Source organism: Rattus norvegicus, chromosome 20, assembly GCF_036323735.1.
Source record: "Rattus norvegicus strain BN/NHsdMcwi chromosome 20, GRCr8, whole genome shotgun sequence".
Lineage (NCBI taxonomy): Eukaryota > Metazoa > Chordata > Mammalia > Rodentia > Muridae > Rattus > Rattus norvegicus.
The window spans coordinates 14423689-14443084 of NC_086038.1; the positions used below are offsets into that span (position 1 = coordinate 14423689).

The 19396-nt window shown below is 41.7% G+C and overlaps 1 protein-coding gene and 1 non-coding gene across 7 annotated transcripts in view; one reads left to right on the plus strand and one right to left on the minus strand.

The window, feature by feature from the left end:
- Pcdh15 (protocadherin related 15) overlaps window positions 1-19396 on the minus strand; it is a 1498824-nt gene that overhangs the window by 427306 nt on the left and 1052122 nt on the right. For all 6 annotated transcript variants that reach the window (XM_063279549.1, XM_063279551.1, XM_063279550.1 and 3 more), the window contains one exon: window positions 3303-3422. In XM_063279549.1, coding sequence (XP_063135619.1) covers window positions 3303-3422 — 120 coding nt within the window. The remainder of the gene's footprint in view (window positions 1-3302; window positions 3423-19396) is intronic.
- On the plus strand, window positions 15561-15633 carry Trnaa-agc95 (transfer RNA alanine (anticodon AGC) 95). The gene has a single exon. It is a non-coding gene; the product is annotated as a tRNA-Ala (tRNA).

Consider the following 19396-nt stretch of genomic DNA (forward strand, 5'->3'; position numbering starts at 1 on the left):
CACACATAGGCACAGTCATACACACAGACATACAAATACACACTAACATGCAAATACAGATACTCAAATGCAGGCACACACAGACATATATACATACACACACAGATACACATAGGCAAGCACATAAGCACACATACACACACACACACACACACACACACACACACACACACACACACACACTGGTTAACCTAGTCTATCAAGTACAGAGTTTCTCGATATCATTTTTTTTTTCCTTTTTTGCTCCAACAACAAGACCTCAGTTCAGGCGTCTTCTGTAGTTGTCTACAGTAGTATTGATGCCAATGGTGAAATTCAGGTTTCCTTGTAATTTTGAGAAGGAGTAGCTGAATGCCTTACCCATTTGTGGGTTCTAAGAGGCACATAATTGATTTTGGTAACAGAAGAGCTTATCCCTGGAAAGCAGAGATTTTCCCTGTGAGGAAGGAACCCACTCAACTTCACAGAACCCTGAAGGGCTGCTCCCAACTCACGGCCATCTCGGGCCACAGCCAAACCTTGGATTGTTCTCTTTTTTTGCAACGCAATTAATATTTCTCTAAAACAAGTCATTGGTTGGCTGTTCTGCACTGGCCGCATTGTTTTTTCATGGCATGACCTGAAGGACTAGAGGAAGGCTGACAGTTAAGCACACAGAGTTATTTAGGAAACTCCACAGAGGGAAGCAGCAAACGGTTTGGAAATGCAAGGTGCATGTGGTCACTGGTCTTCCTGCTGCTGAAGAGAAAGTGTGGCTCTCACCCTTGACTGGTCAGCTTCTTCTTCCTTACATCATTTCTCGAGCAACACTTCACAGTGACTGATCATCGCAAGGCTCGCTTGGCTTCCTCTCCTGCACTCAGAGGTTTCTTTTCAGGAGGAAATGAGACAAACTCCACATTCCAAAAGCCTTCTATTGACCTCGCTATGCTCTTAAGATCTTATTTTTAACTCTTGTTTTCCGAGTTGCAACAGAGGTCATCAGTAGCCCTCTCATTGGTTCACAGTGAAAAGTCACTCTTCTGAAACACACCAGGCAGACACCTCACCTCGGGACCTGGTTTTCTCTCCTGAACTACCTGACCTGAGGGAAGACGCCCCCAATCAGTTCTCCAATACCAACTGGTCAGTTCTGGAGTCATATACATACAAACAACATTATACAGACTGAGCAGGTTGTAATCATATTTAGGAAGATAGATATATATGTATATCTGTTTGTTGTGTTTGGATGCATGTGTAGCAACAATTAAAAAGGGAGCATGAATTTGAGAGAGAAGAGGGTGGGGAAAGAAAAGGGAAGGGGAAATTATACTGTATATTCTAATTTCTGGACTTTTAAAAATGCAAAGATATATACATGCTGTGAGAGTCATGGTTTCCTTTTCGTAATCGATGACAGCTGGGCTGGAATGTGATTCCACAACCCTCAAGCTCTAGGATTTATTCCTATTTCTTCTTGTTTGTATGAAGCTACGCCTGGAGTGCAGGGCTGAGCCATGGGGGTGCTACATTAACTGCACTGCACTGTATATATTCAATACCATTATGAACGAGAAGTGTGACATCAGAAAGTTCACCAAGAACTAGGTCTTGGTTTGTTGCAACAACAATGCCAACCAACCATTGCTTCCAGGGACTAAGCCACTACCCAAAGGCTATGCATGGACTGACCCTGGGCTCCAACTGCATAGGTAGCAATGAATAGCCTAGAAAGGGCACCAGTGGAAGGGGAAGCCCTTGGTCCTGCCAAGACTGAACCCTCAGTGAACGGGATTGTTGGGGGGAGGGCGGTAATGGGGGGAGGATGGGGAGGGGAACACCCATATCGAAGGGGAGGGGGAGGAGTTGGGGTATGTTGGCCTGGAAACCGGGAAAGGGAATAACATTTGAAATGTAAATAAGAGGGGGTTGGGGATTTAGCTCAATGGTAGAGCGCTTGCCTAGCAAGCGCAAGGCCCTGGGTTCGGTCCCCAGCTCCCGAAAAAAAGAACCAAAAAAAAAAAAAAAAAGAAATGTAAATAAGAAACACCCACTTTAATAAAGAAGGGGAAAAAAAAGAAGTAGGTCTTACTCTGTTTAGGGGAAACCGTTATCTTCTAGATAATGCCTTGGGAGTTGTGAAGTAAAAAAGATAGGACTCTGGTTGGAGTTTTATTTATTATCTGTTTATTTGAAGATTTTCAAATTGAAAATAGATTATCTTATTCAGCATATCTTGATCACAGTTTCCCCTCCCTCTACTCTTCCTAGCTCTACCACTATCGCCTCTGCTCGCCCCCAAATCCACTCACCCTTCATTTCCCTTCAGAAAAGAGTAGGCCTCTAAGAGACAACAACCCAAAACAAGATACAATAAGACAAGGCAAAATCCCTCATATGGAGGCTTGACAAGGCCGCCCAATGGCAGGAAAGGAGTTCTGAGCGCAGGCAAGAGAGTCAGAGACACACCCACTCCCACTCCCACTATTAGGAGTCCCACAAAAACACCAAGCAAAAAGCCATAACATACTCAGAGGTACCGATCCAGACCCACGCAGGCCTGGTCCTTGCCATTTCAGTCTCTGTGAGCTCATACGAATCCTGCTTAGTTTTCAGTTGAAGAATTTTGACTTTGTACTATAAGTCACTAGAAATAAATTGTTTTATGGCCATTCGAAAGCCAACAGAGATATCCTCTAGTTGAAAACTACAGAGGCCATTGGCGGAAGCTCTTTCCTGTTTGGTATAGGGTCCATATTGGCATGGGCTAGGGATTATGGCTATTCTAGACTAGAAACACACATCCTGTCTGCCCGGTGTAATGGCAGCAATACGATTATCTTTGTGCGGTCGAAGCTGGTGCCTCATGTTGTCTTGTGTTGCTTTTTGCTGTCTGGAGCAATTCATCGAGTGCCTCTCAAGTTGTGGGTCTCAACTCCTCTGGGATCCCATATCAGATATTTTCCATATCAGAAATCTATGCTGCCATCCATAATGGTGGCAAAATTACAGTTACGAAGAGCCAACTGAAATAGTCTTCTGGCTAGGGTCGCCATAACATAAGTAAGTATGTTGAAGGGTCACAGTGGTAGGAAGATTGAAAAGGACTTATTTAAAAGGTTCTAGAGTTCGGAATAATGGAAATTTAGTAAAACAACAACAAGAGCAAATGGAACATTATATCTACCTCCAAAATAAGCTTTAGTGGAAGAATCATGAGTATTAAAAACAGTATAACTTTGGGGATAATTTAATAACTGCATCAGGTAAAGCAAATATCTATTACATGTCTCACAACAATCACCGCTGTGAGTACGTACCGGATCTTCTGGGTTGTACTGAATGACGTATTCTATCTGTCCGTTAGGGCCATCGTCTATGTCTGTGGCTCCGTTGTCTCCCGCAAACCCCGTGAATATTGTGGTGCCGACCGGAGTGAGCTGGAAAGAACATGGAAGGAAAATTGTCTGTTCTTTTATCATCCATATAAGTTTTCTAATTTACAAAAAACATCTCTTCATTAAGCCCAGGAAGACAGGTGAGCTGCTCAAATCAGACTCGTGGTCCTGGAAATAAATAGGTAAATCTATCCAGTCCTCACACAAGAGTCCTCAAATGTCTGAAGTTTACAATTTCAAGACCGCGATCTGATAAAGAGAAAGTTCGTTGAGCCAGCACCTGTGGACCATTTTGCATCCATTAGCCTCTTAGCACCTGTGGAGAAAAAGGCATCTGTTTTCTTAGGTTAAAAAAAAAAACTTTAATGTATAAAGTTATTCACAGGCTAGGATTTAAATTGAGGTTGGGGTTTCATTTTGAAATATGAAATAATTCCAGAGTCACAGAAGCCAGGGTTGGTAATGTATGTGAACAATGCGTTAACAAGTAGCCATGATACTTAGATCTACTCCTTCAGCATTAGTCCTTCCTTTATTATTTCTCTCAGTGAAAAGAGTCCCAAAAGACTAGCCTTCAACTACCCGAAAGAGAAAGACATTCATTTATTCTTGAAATGGTAAAGGCATCCCAAGAGACTTAATGTTCCTTATTTATGATTTTCATGATTTCAATTCATGACAGATTACATTGGGTCATTCTTGTCACTTGTTTTAGAGACTCCAAGTGGCACTACCATTGGACAAGAAGTTGTATTAGTTTATATTTCTGAGACGAAAAGGATGGGGGACAATGGCTTTGTTGCCCCAACAGAGAGAAGGTAGTATAACTGCATTAATGGATACACGAGATTCGGTGAGAAGGGGATTTAAATCCTTGAAAACTAAATTGCAAGCCGTAGTGTGACAGACGATTTTGCCATATCTTCCCCTTCGTGCTACGGTTTCCTCTTATAATTCTAGTAAGAATTCAATTGATCTCCAGCTTCTGGAATGTTTACCGTGTGGAGGAGGAGGAGCAGGCTCAGGCATGGCCATGTGATCAGCTCGGCGTTCGTACAGATGGGTGAGCTTTGCTCTGTTGCAAAGCTGTGTGTTTATAGCAAACATGTTTGGATGGCTCCTGCTCATTTGTACCACGACAGCACGCTAATGGGCACATGTGTGTGCGTGTACATTTGCAATAATAGTGCAGCTCTTCATGATCTGTTGATGACAGACCTGTCCAGCCAATATTAGAGTGTGTTTGATGCCGATAGCAGAGCAATATTTGCGTTAAAGGATTAAGGTAGGAAGATGAACAATTTCAAAAGCAAACTCATGGACTTCAGGGCAAGTGAGAGGATTTGACTGTTAAAGGGCTTGCCACTCAAGCAAGAAGACTGGGTTCTGGGTACCCAGAGTCCAGGTAAATGCCCTGCAAGTGTGGCAGGGGCTGTAATTCCAGGCCTGGAAAGCAGAAGGGGGGGGGGAATCTCAACAACAAGCTGACTAGAGAAAGAGTCTAAGTGGCCCCGGGTTTGATTAAGAGAGTCTGCCTTAAAGACTATCATCCTGAGTGAGGTAACCCAATCGCAAAAGAACACACATGGTATGCATTCACTGATAAGTGGCTATTAGCCCAAAAGCTCAGAATACCCAAGATATAATTCACAGACCACATGGAGCTCAAGAAGAAGAAAGACCAAAGTGTAGATGCTTCAGTCCTTCTTAGAAGGGGGAACACACATACTCACAGGAGGAAATATGGAGATAAACTGTGGAGCAGAGACTGAAGGAAAGACCATGCAGAGACTGCCCCACCTGGGGATACATCCCTATACAGCCACCAAACATAGACAATAGTGCGGATGCCAAGAAGTGCATGCTGACAGGATCCTGATATAGCTGTCTCCTGAGAGGCTCTGCCAGAACCTGACAAATACAGAGGCAGATGTTTGCAGCCACCCATTGAATTGAGAATAGTGTTCCAATGGAGGATTTAGAAAAAGAACTGAAGGAGCTGAATGTGTTCGCAACCCCATAAGAAGAACAATATCAACCAACCAGACCCCCAGAGATAAAAGCACCATCTCAAGAGTACACTGGGATGGACCTATGGCTCCATTGCATATATAGCAGAGGATGGCCTTGTCAGGCATCAGTGGGAGGAGAGGCCCTTGGTCCTGTCAAGGCTAGATGCCCCAGGGTAGGGGAATGTCAGGGTGGGGAGGTGGGAGGGAGTGGGTGGGTGGGGGAACACCCTTACTGAAACAGGGGGAAGGGAAATGGCATAGTGGGTTTCTGGAGGGGAAACCCGGAAAAGGGACATTTGAAATGTAAATTTAAAAATACCTAGTAAAGAAGAAGAAGGAGAAGGAAGAAGAAAAGGAGGAGGAGGAGGAAGAAAAAGAGGAGGAAGAGGAAGAAAAAGAGGAGGAGGAGGAGGAGGAAGAAGACGATGACAATGTAGAGACCAATCCAGGAAGGTTGTAGACTCCAGTCTCAGGCCTTTACAGGCACATTTATTTGCACGCGCACGCGCGCGTGCGCGTGCGCACACACACACACACAAACACACAGAATATGCACACATGCTCACATGCACACTACATGAGTACACATGAAAAGAAGAAAAAGACAAATGTAAGGTTAATAGATTTAAATATTTCATTTAATTTCCTTGTGTTTTTTCCCGCCAGAAATATGCTTGAATATTTGGACTTTCATACTTAGGTATGTAGTGGGTGTGTGTCTGTACCTGTGTGCATGCATGTGTGCATAAGCATATATCCATGATTTATGTCTGCACTGAAGATATATGCTTGCATGTCTTTACGCATGCCTGTGCACATACGCCATATCCTCCTGTGAACTTTCCTTTCTGAGGCATACATGCTGCGCCTTTGTAAACTCCTGAGTATGTTGAGGGTGTGTAAGAATCCTCAAGACCCCCTGCCCTCACACAGTTTATACTCACCTTCGTGGTAATAGGAGCTTGGCAGCACATCTTCTACACAGATAGGAATGTTCTGGAATGTTCCATATCTTTTTATAGTTCAATATGTTACCTTTCAATTTGGTTTTTGAAGGGCCAGCCTGGATAGACGCCTGAGGGTTTCGCTTATTTATGCCAGTCGTATCTCGCCCCACAAATCATTTACACAGTTAGCCAAAGGGTCATAAACTATATAGATTAATTGGAAATCAAAAGCTATAGAAAATCACTGCCCAGAAAGCAAAACAGTTTACAAAGATTCGACGGTGAAAAGGTTTCTGGCGTAAATAAGTGATAAATGCCCCGAGAGGCAGGCGAGTTCAGGCTGGTCGAAATGCTGTGCAGTAGTTCATGTGTGTAAAACTCAGGCAGGAGTACATCAATAGGTACGGTTGGGTTAACGCATATGTTATTTATTCAATTAAAATATCATTGTTTCTCTGTGTTTGAGGGGATGAGAGACTGTTTTGACTTGTAAAGCTATTTTTTCTGAAATGTTAAATGTCATGACTCTTCCTGGTTGTCAAACTTGACTATATCTGGAATGAACTACAATCCAGAATTGGAGAGCACGCCTGTGATCCAGATCTTGAGGCTGGGAGACACAAGTTTTGGACCTGGATCTTGGCATGGAAATCTGGAGGCATAGTGGCCATGAAAAGCTTAGGTCCAGGCAAGGTGGTCCTCGCCTTTAATCCCAGTAGACAGAGGCCAGGAGAGCTCTGAATTCAGAGTCAGTTCGGGACAAAGCAAGTCCCAGATCCAGGCATGGTGGCACACACCGTTAATCTGGGCCACACCTTCTACTAGAGACCCACATAAGGCCATAGGAAGAAGGAAGACTCACTCTTCTTCCCCTGCTTGCACTTCCTTGCCAGCACATCTGTTGGAACCTACTTCCTCAGAAGACCAGTTCAAACAACTAACCTCGTGGGACTGAACAACTACTAGACTCTTGGACTTCCCATTCACAGCTGACCATTGTTGGGGTAGTTGGACTACAGACTGTAAGTCCTCACAATAAATTCCCTCAATATAGAGAGGCATCCCCTAAGTTCTGTGATTCTAGAGAACCCTGACTAATACATGAAGCCATCGCCTTATTTAATGAACAGTAAGAAGCATTAAGAATAAACAGAATATTACTTATTCTATTTATTGTGCTACCATCACATGGGATACATTTCCTCTTGCCAACCTAAATTGATTTTTAACAAGAGTCTCAAAGAGAATATTTGCTTTCACTAATCTCCCTTGATTTCCCCCAGAGAATAATCGCGTTCGCTGTTTGATTTATAGTTTCGTACAGTTGCTATTTCTATATGTGGTTCTTAGGTTGCATAACATTTCCATGAATGCCGAATAATGGACGGCAACTTTGAAGCCCCAAGGAATATAGGAGCAGGCTGTCAGCCTCTGCTCACACGCTTTCATTCAGCTAGCCATTATAAAATCTTTTCTATGTGCTTCTCTACAAAGAAATCTAACGTTGCGGCTTTGATTCACTAACACGGTAGCGACACAAAGCCATGCCTGGATGAATCAGATGTGACATCCACATTTTCTCTATGAGCCCTATTCTGGGTTATTTTGCTGGGGGGAGCACAGGAAGGCATATGATCACAACAGTTAATGGACATTTTAAACAACAAAACCATTAACGAATCATCACAAAATGTGAAAAAAAAGTCAGTCAGTGAACTGTAAAGACGATTGCATGCAGCATGAGAGCGAGTCTAAGGCAGCAAAGTGTGGGGCGGACCGGCCCTCTGCACCCCTTTTCTGGGTAAGTAGCTTCCTTCCCTCTCCTGGCCCTTCTCCAGTCTACCATCATCTATTTGGAATCTAATTCCAGAGACTCTTCATTTGAGCATCGTTTGCCTGGTAAGTCTCTTCTTTCCGCTGGCACCCCTGCTCCTCCATCCCACCGTGATCTGCAAACTCAGAAGCCCAGTTCCCAAGGATCCCCTGAACCCTCCTTGTTCCCGGTTCTGCTCTGCCTGCACAGCGTACTTCTCCCTTTTCCATTTTCCTCCATCCTCCTCCATGTTGCCTCTGTCTGTGACCATCTCCACGCACAATAGCCTTTGAGATCAGTAGCCTTTGAGCCATAGTTGTCTGGGAGAGACATACCTTTCCTCTCCCATCTTCCCTTTGCCTTCAATCTCTGCACCCACAGACATAGCTTCAGACTCCTGGATTGGAAGCCATCTTGGCCTGGAGCAGCTAAAGAGCGCATGCACTGGCTTCCCATGGCTTAGGTTAGGTTCCTCATCTTATGCACTGGGTTAAACTAAGGAAATCCAAAGTAGCATGTAGGGCTCTGGCACTTGAGTGCTCCTCATGGAGATCTCTCGCCCGGCTAGCTGTGTGGGTTCGGGCGAGGTGGAAAGAGAACTCGGGCAGGGAGGGGGACAGTGTTCGCTGGCCCCAGCTGCTGGTCCTTCCCCTTTGCACCGCCACTTTGGTTGCCCAGCTGGACTGAGCCAGGAGGAGACTGACTAGCCGGAAAAGGGTGCAGGGGAGCTTCTGGCGGCGATTTCAGGGAGAGCAGATCTCTTATGACAGAATCTCTCAGATGATGGAATAATTCCTGCACACCTTTAATTCTGAACACGACAGTTAATAGTTCTTCTATATATTCAGGGGTGTGGTCCTGTTTCTATGACTGATCTGTCTTGAGCCTAGGTGAACTGTGGTCACATCCTCAACTATGGAGGAGGAGTTTGGGGGGTTGTCCTCTATGACTGATCTGTCTCAAACCTCTCTACAGGGGTTTATGGGGGGGTGAGCACAGCTATGTGATACCCTGATATTCTGTGAGAATGGAAATGCACCTGCCATCCCGTTTAGGGTCCCCCGGGGATTCAACCTGTCTCAACCAGGAATCAGGGTGCCTTTTGCTGCCCACTGCCCCACAGTAGCACATCAAAAACACAACCAAAAAGAAAAAAAGGTCCACATGACTTGTCCCGTGCCCAGGTCAAATTGCAGAAATAACACAAATACCCAGAAGTGCAACCAATCTCATAAGAAGTATAGTAATGGAATTAAAGACACAGATTAACAGACACTCAACAACAGTAGGTTGAGTAGGTTCTAAGGCTCACTTTCTCCAATAGATATGTCAAGTGAACAAAACATACAGCAAAACCTCAGAATTAAATGGCATCTTACATCAAATGGACCAAACGTAAGTCTACAGAACACTCTAGCCAACATCAAAGAATACACACTCTACTCAGCTGCAAATGGACACTTCCCTAAAATAGACCAGAAAACACACATAGGAAATAGAGAAAACCAGAAATAGTTCCATATATACTTCCCCAAAACATTCTACAATGAAACTGAAAAAGTCAATACCAAAGGTCAATACCAAGCCACAGCCCCTTAAGTATAGGTAGAGGCGAAGCATCCTGTTACTAAATCATAAATGGATTGGAGAAGAAATCAGGAAAGAAACAAAAATAATCCTGAAACTAAACACAACCGAAAACACGACCACAGTAACAAGAACAATATCCCTGGGATATGTCAAAAGTAGTTTGAGAGGGATATTTATACCTCTGAATTCCTACCTTTAAAAAAAATTCAGAAGGAGCACAAATGAATGATTCAATGAGGCAACATAGGAATTTGGAAAAACAAAAACTAATCAAACCAAAGCCCAGCCGATGGCAAGAAACAATAAAATTCCAGGCATGAATGAATGAAATTGAAACAAAGAAAATCAACAACATGAAGAACTAGTTTTTTGAGACGACAAACAAGGTTGGCAGACCCTCAACCCGACTAACCAAAGAAAGGAAAGAGAAGACCCTAATTAGCAGAAGTGAATAGGGAAACATTATGACAGACACCAAAGGAATTCAGAATATTATAAAGGAATACTTGGAGAACCTGTACCTCAGTAAGGTGGCAAGTCTAATATAAGGGCATTAGTGGATTGTTTCATTCAAATTACCAAGTTAGACCAAGAAAAGACCAACAATCTAAACAGACACATAAAAAGAGGGGGAGTTAAATAGTGTAAAAAGACTTTGGGAAAAACAAAACAAAACAAATAAACAGCAACAGCAACAACAACAACAACAACAAAAAACAAAAGAAAAAAAATCCCAAGCAACAATGACAATTCCCTCCCAACCCAAACCAAACATCTACATTTAGATGAACTCACAGCAGAATTCTATTTGCTTTCACAGAAGACCTACAACCAATTTTTAAACTCTAAACATTGAAATAAAAAGAAAAGAGAGAAAGAATGGAAAACAGAAAGGCACAGCCATAGTCCTTCCACGCAGCCAGTAATTTGCCCTAATACTCATAGGAGGTAAAGACACACAACCGAACAAAATGACAGACTGATATCCTTGATAGACATACACGCAAAAATTCTCAGTCAGATACTAACAAAATGTGGTACATATCCACAATGGGATACTATTGAGCTGTAAAGAAAAATGAAGTTAGCAGGTAAAACGGATTTTATTGAGTCAGATGAGCTAGACACAGGACAACAACACACAACTTCCCTGGGGAGGAAAGAGGGAAGGAAGTTCATTCAGTAAGGGGCACGGAAGGACAAATAATACCATGGTCCTTCGGTAAAGCCTTCAGGAATCAAATCATTTTATAGTCACGGGAGATTGTGCCCAATCCATATAAGTATATGTGTGTATTGACTGTGTATATCTTAGAGTGACTTCCAATGTGACTGGAAGTCCTCACATGAACCAAGGTTAACACAAACTCCATCATCAGGCACAAGAAACCAACCTGTTTTCTAGGCTTTGATTTTGATTGGGATAGCCCAAGTGACTCCCAATATGAAAGACTCTTATCATAGCCTTTTATTGAAGATGTTGGAGGCAAAAGACTGGTGCTGAGCTTGCCAAATACTTAGGGCATAGGACTTGGATGACTGGAGCTAGATTTGACCCAAATGCTTCTATCCTGTGGTCTGGCTTCCATACTACTGGGAGATACTATGGAATTGGTCAACAGAGGGAAGAAATTAATAGTTCATAATGATTCATACCACAGCTATGAATCATGACAGTGATGACTACAGCAAGTGTTGGGAGCCACCTTTGCCTGCTTCTCTGAAAGCCTGCCTGTTAGGCAGCGCCAAGGCTGGTCAGGGTTAGCTAGCAGAATTCTTGGTCCACTGACACAGGAGTGCAAGGCCAGGAGCTGAAAGTTCTATTAATCTTGGTGGAAGAAATAGAGAGGCCTCCTGACGGGAAAAGATATCCAATGTACATCAGTTATTGTCTCTGCTAGCTTTGTGACTTTGTTTCCCATGATACTGTAAAGTATGTAAAAGCTTTGAGAAACACATTCAGGGCTGGTGTGGTATAGACCTGCAGCCCTCCCAATTTGTAACTTTTGTCTCTGAAGTCTTCTTTTCGGTCTGTCCTATAACCATCCTCACTCTCCCCTCAGAGGACTGTTCAACTTTGCACCAGCGGGACTAGTGCAAGCAAGCTATCCATAAGCATTTAAAAAGTGAAACTCACATGTTGGTCGTTACCAAGAACACTCTAATTGATTTAGGGACCACTCAGTTGAAATGAAATCGTGCCTGGGTGCTAGAATCCTGGCCTGCTTCCTGGGGTTGGTGAGATCACAGAGTATAAGCATCTATTATTCGCATGTTACTAAACAAACATAATCACTAACTGTATTCTAAATCTTATCCTTTTATCCACAGCTAAGTATAGCTTCTTCCTCTCATCAAAAGAGAGTCTTCTTACAGCCAATGGAGACCATCACAGAAAACCTTAACTGGAAACACTGCAGGAACCAATGGATCATGGATATCCTAGGCGCAGTATATAGATCCACATCACAGCTTCTGCATCTGTGACTCAAGGAACATCACAAATGAGGGGGCAGAAAAATTGTAAGACCTAGATTACTAGGAAGTTGGCTGTGAAAAAGCCTCTCCTAAAAATGGCGGCATAGATAAGGCCCGAACAATGGCAGTATCATTAGGCAGGGGTAGGGGAGGATTTCACGGAACTGTGGGCAACTGGTGGCTGCTGGGAGAGGAAGAGTTGTCTCTCCCTGGGAAGAGACCCCTGTGGACTGTCTGGAACAGATTGCTTGGCTATGAAACTGTGCACAGATACAAAGGAGATGGACTAAGCATGTTGTACATAAATATCTGTGCATACATATATGTGTATATTGGCATGTGTGTGTGTGTGTGTGTGTGTGTGTGTGTGTGTGTGTGTGTTTGTGTGTATAGTGAACAGGGAAGAAGAGACTATCACCTTGAGGGGGAAAGAGGATAAAGAGGAAGAATTGAATGATAGGGTCTAGAGGGAGGAAAGAGAAGGGGGTATTGATCCTATTTTGATTTCAAATGTTTTGTTTTTGTTTTCTTTTGCTTTTTAAAGGACAAGTTGGGCAGTGGTTGCACATGCCTTTAATCCCAGCACTTGGGAGGCAGAGGCAGGCAGATCATTGTGAGTTCAAGGTCAGCCTGGTCTGCAAATTCTAGGACATCCAAGGCTACACAGAGGAAACCCTGCCTCGGACAGCAAATGTAAAGTGTCGCTTTATTGGACCTCAAGTAGAAAAAGGATCTGATAGCAAATGTTTTGCCGCTCTGAGGATATCTTTAGTGAAACATGGCAGAATTATTTTGTACTTATAAGAAAGAGTTTGAGTTGATGCTCACTGAGAAATGGCTGCAAATTGAATAACGTTAGGCTTTATTTGTAGTACAACAGAAAGCAGATTATCTTAAAATATAAGATTTAAGTTTGCCTGCAATCTCTTCTCTCTTTAGTTATGTAATCTACTTTAACTTTTTAATTTAAATCAAATTTTCTATATGTATTATGTACATGATGGTTTGTTTAAATATGTACACAGTACAGAAAGATAAAAACCTAACTAGTTAACACTGTATTATCTCACCTGTGCATAATTTCATGGTGAAAATATTTAACAATCACTTTCTGCACCTTTTAGGAACTATAGATACCATGCTACAATGTAGGTCTTGTAAACATATTTTTTTACATTCCTAAATATGATTATTACAGAGAAACCTCCTTACAATTGATTGGGACAATTTTTAAAAAAAATTAATAAACCAAAAACACAAAACAGCAGCAAGTTTATGTGAATGTGCTTACATGAAGATGAAGCTGCCACAAAGCAAGAGGCACACAGGCATATGCAAATGTATGCAGAGTAATGTTGAGCAGAAGGAACAAACCTAGAGACAACACAAGACCAGACTTCATAACATGCTACAAGCCATAGTGACACAAGCAACATGACACTAAGGTAAGGCCAACATATAAACCAATTCTGGAACGAATAAACTCTGAAATAGACACATATATTTGTTGTCAAATTAATTTTGATTAGAGTACCAAGAATACATATTGGGATAGAAAGGTTTTCTTCTATAAATGATGCTGGACAACTGAGTGTGTGTGTGTGTGTGTGTGTGTGTGTGTGTGTGTGTGAGTGTGTGTGTGTGTGTGTGTGTGTGTGTGTGTGTGTTCTTTCAGAAGAGTAAAAACAAATACTTCCTTGACCAAACACAAACCAAAGGTTTAGATGTAGAACTCAGAATGAAGGAACCACAGACCGTGGCTTTTCACATAGATCCTTTGAAACGCAACATTCTTCCTACAAATGTTAAAGTTGGCCTGAGGTTTAGAAAGGATGGGTTGGTTCAATAGTTCAATTGTTTGTTAAAGAACACACATATCAGTGCATTTGCTGATTCATTAAGGAATGGTGTCCTTTCTTTCCAATCAATGTAAGTTAAGGAAATTCCGAGTATGATAGGAAAAAAAAAAAAAAACTTAAACGAAAGTCCACAGATTCAGGAACAGATAATCACAAACTAAGTGAGAAGTAAGTCAGACTCTTCTTGAGTTCAAGACTTCAGTTGGAGACACTGACTTCAGGCTGTATTTACTTCAGCATAAAACATAGCAGAAACAGCCTCACAGAGAGTTCCTTGACCCAGAATAGAGTACTTCAGAGCAATGAGAATCTAACAGAATTTTGAAACAAGGGCTGGGGCCATAGTATGTTCACCTAGAAAAAATGTCAATGTTTAGTCTTTTTTTTCTAGTAAATATTAAAAATGATTTTTAATAGACTATAGATTAAAATGTATGTTATAAGATTCTAGGAGATATATAACATTCCCATAGCATTGTAATCATGAATGGATTATTCAGTGGGAAACATGACATCTAAGTCATGAAAAAGCACATTGGAACAGTTTTAAAAGAACAGCTCACAAGTTGGTAGAGATAGTCAGAGTACATGTATTCAACAAAGAATTCATGCCCAGGATGTATAAAAATACTCATAACTCAATAGAGAATGACAGACCCCGGGATAGAATAGTTATCAAAAATGGGATGGTAGTCATTAAATATTTAAAAACTCTTTTCTTTCAACTGGCAACAGGAAACATTTATTAAGATGTAGATAAATCATGTCTACACACTTAACCAGCTGGGACTCAAATTAGAAATCATAAAAATACCAAGACTGCCCAGGAGGTGGAGCACAGTGAATGCCGCTGCTCTGAAGTAGAGACTAATTTTCCTAATCGCTTTAAAAATATTTCCTTGGAAAAGTCATGCGTATCCTGGGACTTGGACTTTCCTCTTTAAAAATATGACCGTGTGTACCCCCATTCCACGTATAATAGCCTACATAGATGAGCGTTAACAGATTTAACTGAGAGTTTGTCAATGGTCCCCGGATGGAGATACAGCATTACGGTACAATAGTCGCTGAGAACACAAATATCCTTTCTTCATCTGCAGCCAATTAAGTATACGGTGAACTACCTTGTACCACGGCACACAGTAGGACCATAGGATTGGTGCAGATGGACGTAATAATGAGACAGGAAGCTCTGGCATAAGAGGAATGTGCAATGTATAATTCACGTCAAACTAGCAAAACTAATAAAGGCAAAGATGTTAGACTACTGTTTGCAAGAGTGTTCAGTCCCTACAGAGGGGATGGCTTGAGAGGTCTGGTCCCGCCCATTTATTGACTTGATTGAAGGTAACACTTAGGACTTGACTTTGGAAATAGCGAAGTCAATAATACAATTCATTCATGGATGAAATTTATGCTAAAAGTATGTTTTAGCATAAAGTCTTGATCTTTTAGTGTCAATAAAAATATCAAAACGAGGGTTGGGGATTTAGCTCAGTGGTAGAGCGCTTGCCTAGCAAGCACAAGGCCCTGGGTTCGATCCCCAGCTCCAAAAAAAAAGAAAAATAATATCAAAACGATTACCTATGAGTTTAGGCTTTGCTTCAAAGTATCATTTCTAAATAAGGAATACAGTAAAACATTTCTTTCAGTGCTGTTGCCTGCTGTGGCTGGATAACTGTTACGGCTCATTGTCCCCAAGAAGAAATGAGTAAGGACTTGAACAGGTAACACATAACTAGACTGAAGATAGTTTCTCTTAATATGGCTTTTCCTTTCTGTTCATATCAATTCAAGTCTTTTTCTAGTTTCCTAACATTAAGATGAAAAGATTTAAAAAAAAATCAAATATATGTATTCATCAGAATGGGTGTCTTAGTGGCTTCTGGGGTTTCGTATTCGCATATAGTGCTGGTGTTGGATATTCTTTCATGGTGCCTCTCAGAATATGTCATTCTAATTGATCTTGCTTTTGCAAGCAAACTGTGGTACGAACACAGTGACTTTAAAGAACTTCTCAAAACTGCTGCCCTGTTTCAGCAGATTACAACAGAGACTGAAAAAAAAAAACAATTTTGATACCAGTCTACTATTTACTCACAGAGGTACACCACGCTGGGAGTGTCCACTTGCAATAAAACAGAGGCAAAAAGGAAAAGGAAAAAAAAATCAATAGTACCAACTTAATAAAAAAATGCCACTTCGAAATTCCAAAACACAGAAACGGCTCTAAGAATAGGAGCCCAGTGCAACATACGCTTTGAAATGGATGTCACAGTGTATGTAAGAACATTCTATTAAAACAAAACAGCTATAGATTACTGGAACGAGTAAAGAAACTGAGCAAGGCAGCCTTGCCCAGTGGTTAAACACCAGGCATTATTGCTAAGGGAAGTGTACTAAGTCTTTTACATTTGCTGTATTTCCTTTACAATACAATTTTTAAGATTTATAATGAGATCAGAAGTACAATGGAATAAGTATACATTATATGTAAATTTAGATAAGTAATATTTGTTTCATCTTGTGATTAACAACAATTGAAATGCGGTTTAAATGTGAAAAGTCTTCCGTAGGTGTTGGTCTTGGATAGTGGTGCTGTTTGGTACTCTGTGGGACCTTAAGGAGATGGACACTCCTGGGAGAATGGGCCTGGCTGTAAGACTTCTCCCTCTTCCCAAGAAACTCAACATGATGACTAGACAGTCTCCTGCTTCTGCAAAAACATGTGCCTTCCTCTTCCTTACATGTTTCCCCAAACTGAGGAGATCTGAAGTGTCCTGTTGCTTAGTGACAAAACACGCTATCAGACGTAGAGGGTGCTCTGTTTTGGCTAAGAAATGAACATCATCAACAAGGCAACATTATCTAGCAAAACAAGAGTTTATGACAGGTCGTCAGATGAGCACACAATTGTTTTCTAGTTATCGATATAATTTGTCTGAACCATGGCCTTAGACAGACATCGCATGACGATTATCAAGGACATCTGCTCAGCAGGAGGCAATGTAATGCACATTTTATTGTTACTCCTATAAGTTTGGGATGCTTGCTTGCTATCTAATCAAAAATCCTCAGTCTTGGGGCTGGAGAGATGGCTCAGCGGTTAAGAGCACCCGACTGCTCTTCCAGAGGTCCTGAGTTCAATTCCCAGCAACCACATGGTGGCTCACAACCATCTGTAAAGAGATCCAATGCCCCTCTTCTGGTGTGTCTAAAGACAGCTACAGTGTACTTATATATAATAAATAAATAAATCTAAAAAAAAAACCTCAGTCTTGGGATAATATCTTGTACAGTGTGGATTTGGTTCATTTGTCAGGACTGTTGTTTTTGTTTTTGTTTTCACCTTCTCTTGGCTACAGGGCGGGTACATATTTGGCTAAGTATGATGCTGCATAGGTACATGTGTGAAGGGTTTCTGAGTGAGATCATCATGGGAACAGTAGAGTAATAATGTGTGTCAATTATGCTGCTCAGTGTGATGGGCCTCTCCCAAGCCACAGACACCATGACTAAAAGCATGGCATTGGGGAGAGGGGAAGTACTTGTCTCTTCTGTTTGTCTCTGAGCTGGGGGCAAACAGATAGACTGGAGTTAGTGTGATTTCCTGTATGTACAACATATTGGAAAACTGTACATTTCCAGAAATACATGCTGATATGCTATGAGCTTCATGGGTTTCACACATTCAGATTACTCTTTTTTTTTTCCCCACGTGGAAAGGTTTAATGAGAGAAGAAGAGTAGGAGGGGAGAGGAGTAAAGGTCGGCCATGAGCATGTGGAGGGAAGCGGGGAGGGGAATGGGGAGAGAAGGGACAAAGGGGAAGAGGGCAAGAGAGCAGAGGAGAGAAGAGCAAAAAGCCAGATTACTCTTTACTAATATAAATACATGTATATATTTATGAGACATTTGACAAGTGGTTGTAAATTTAGACATCACCATGTGGTATATATTCAGCTATGAATACACACACACACACACACACACACACACACACACACACACACACATATATATATATATATTGGCTGGTTTTGTGTGTCAACTTAACACAAGCTGGATTTATCACAGAGAAAGGAGCCTCCATGAGATCCAGCTATAATCCAGGGATCAAGGGGGGCAGGCCCAGCCCATTATGGATGGTGCCATCCCTGGGCTGGTCTCAGTTTTATAAGGAAGTAAGCAAGCCAGTAAGTAACATCCCTCCATGGCCTCTGCATCAGCTCCTGCTTCCTGCCCTGAGCAAGTTCCAGTCCTGACTTCCTTTGGTGATGAACAGAAATGTGATTGTGTAAGCTGAATAAACTCTTTCCTTCCCAACTTGATTCTTGGTCGTGATGTTTATGCAGGAATAAAAACCCTGATTAACACACACACACACACACACACACACACACACACACACACCTTAATATATATAGCTATGCATTTTCTATATCATAAACGTGAATATCACCTTTTATGTATTAGAGGAGATGGTTGTCTGTTCCTATAGTCTAGGTTTGAAAGGAGAAACAAAGCAATTAAAAATGACAAGGTTCATCAGCAGAAATACCGAGGATGCTGGGTTTAAGAAAACTAAGGGTACATAAATAATTAGTTTCAAGTTAATAATACTGGGGGTCCATTTTTAATTCTTTTTTTATGGGTTAGAGATCTATTCAAATTTTTATTTGATCTTGATTTAACTTTGATAAGTGGAACCTATTAAGAAAATTATCCATTTCCTTTATATCTTCTAATTTTGTGGAGTGCAGGCTTTTAAAGTAGGTCCTTAGGATTCTCTGTCCTTCCAAGGTGCTTGCTGTTGTGTCCCGCTTTTGATTTCTGATTTTGTTAATTTAGAAGAGTGAATCATACAGATTTAAGAACTTACTAATACTGAATAGGGATGCACAGAGACTTGACAACTTCTCAAAGTCGCATTTATGGAAAAATTGTTCTTATAAAAGTATGACAATGAAGCATCTCCCCGATAGTTTCACCAGAACAAAGGAAGAAATTATACTTCCCTAGGAGTGGAAGGGAATGGTAACCCCATAAGAATACCCAGGGTTAACAAATCTGGACCCATGGGAGCTCCCAGAGACTAAGCCACCAACCAAAGAACCTACATGGACTGATCCAATGCCCGTGGGACATATGTAGCTGAGGACTGCCCTGGCTGGCTTCAGTGGGAGAGACTTGACGCCCCGGGAATCCCTGGGGGTACCCTCTCAGAAGTGAAAGGGAACGGGGATAAGGTGAAGAACTCTGGGAGGGGCGACCTAATAGGGGTAAAACATTTGGGATGTAATTAAATAAAATAGCTA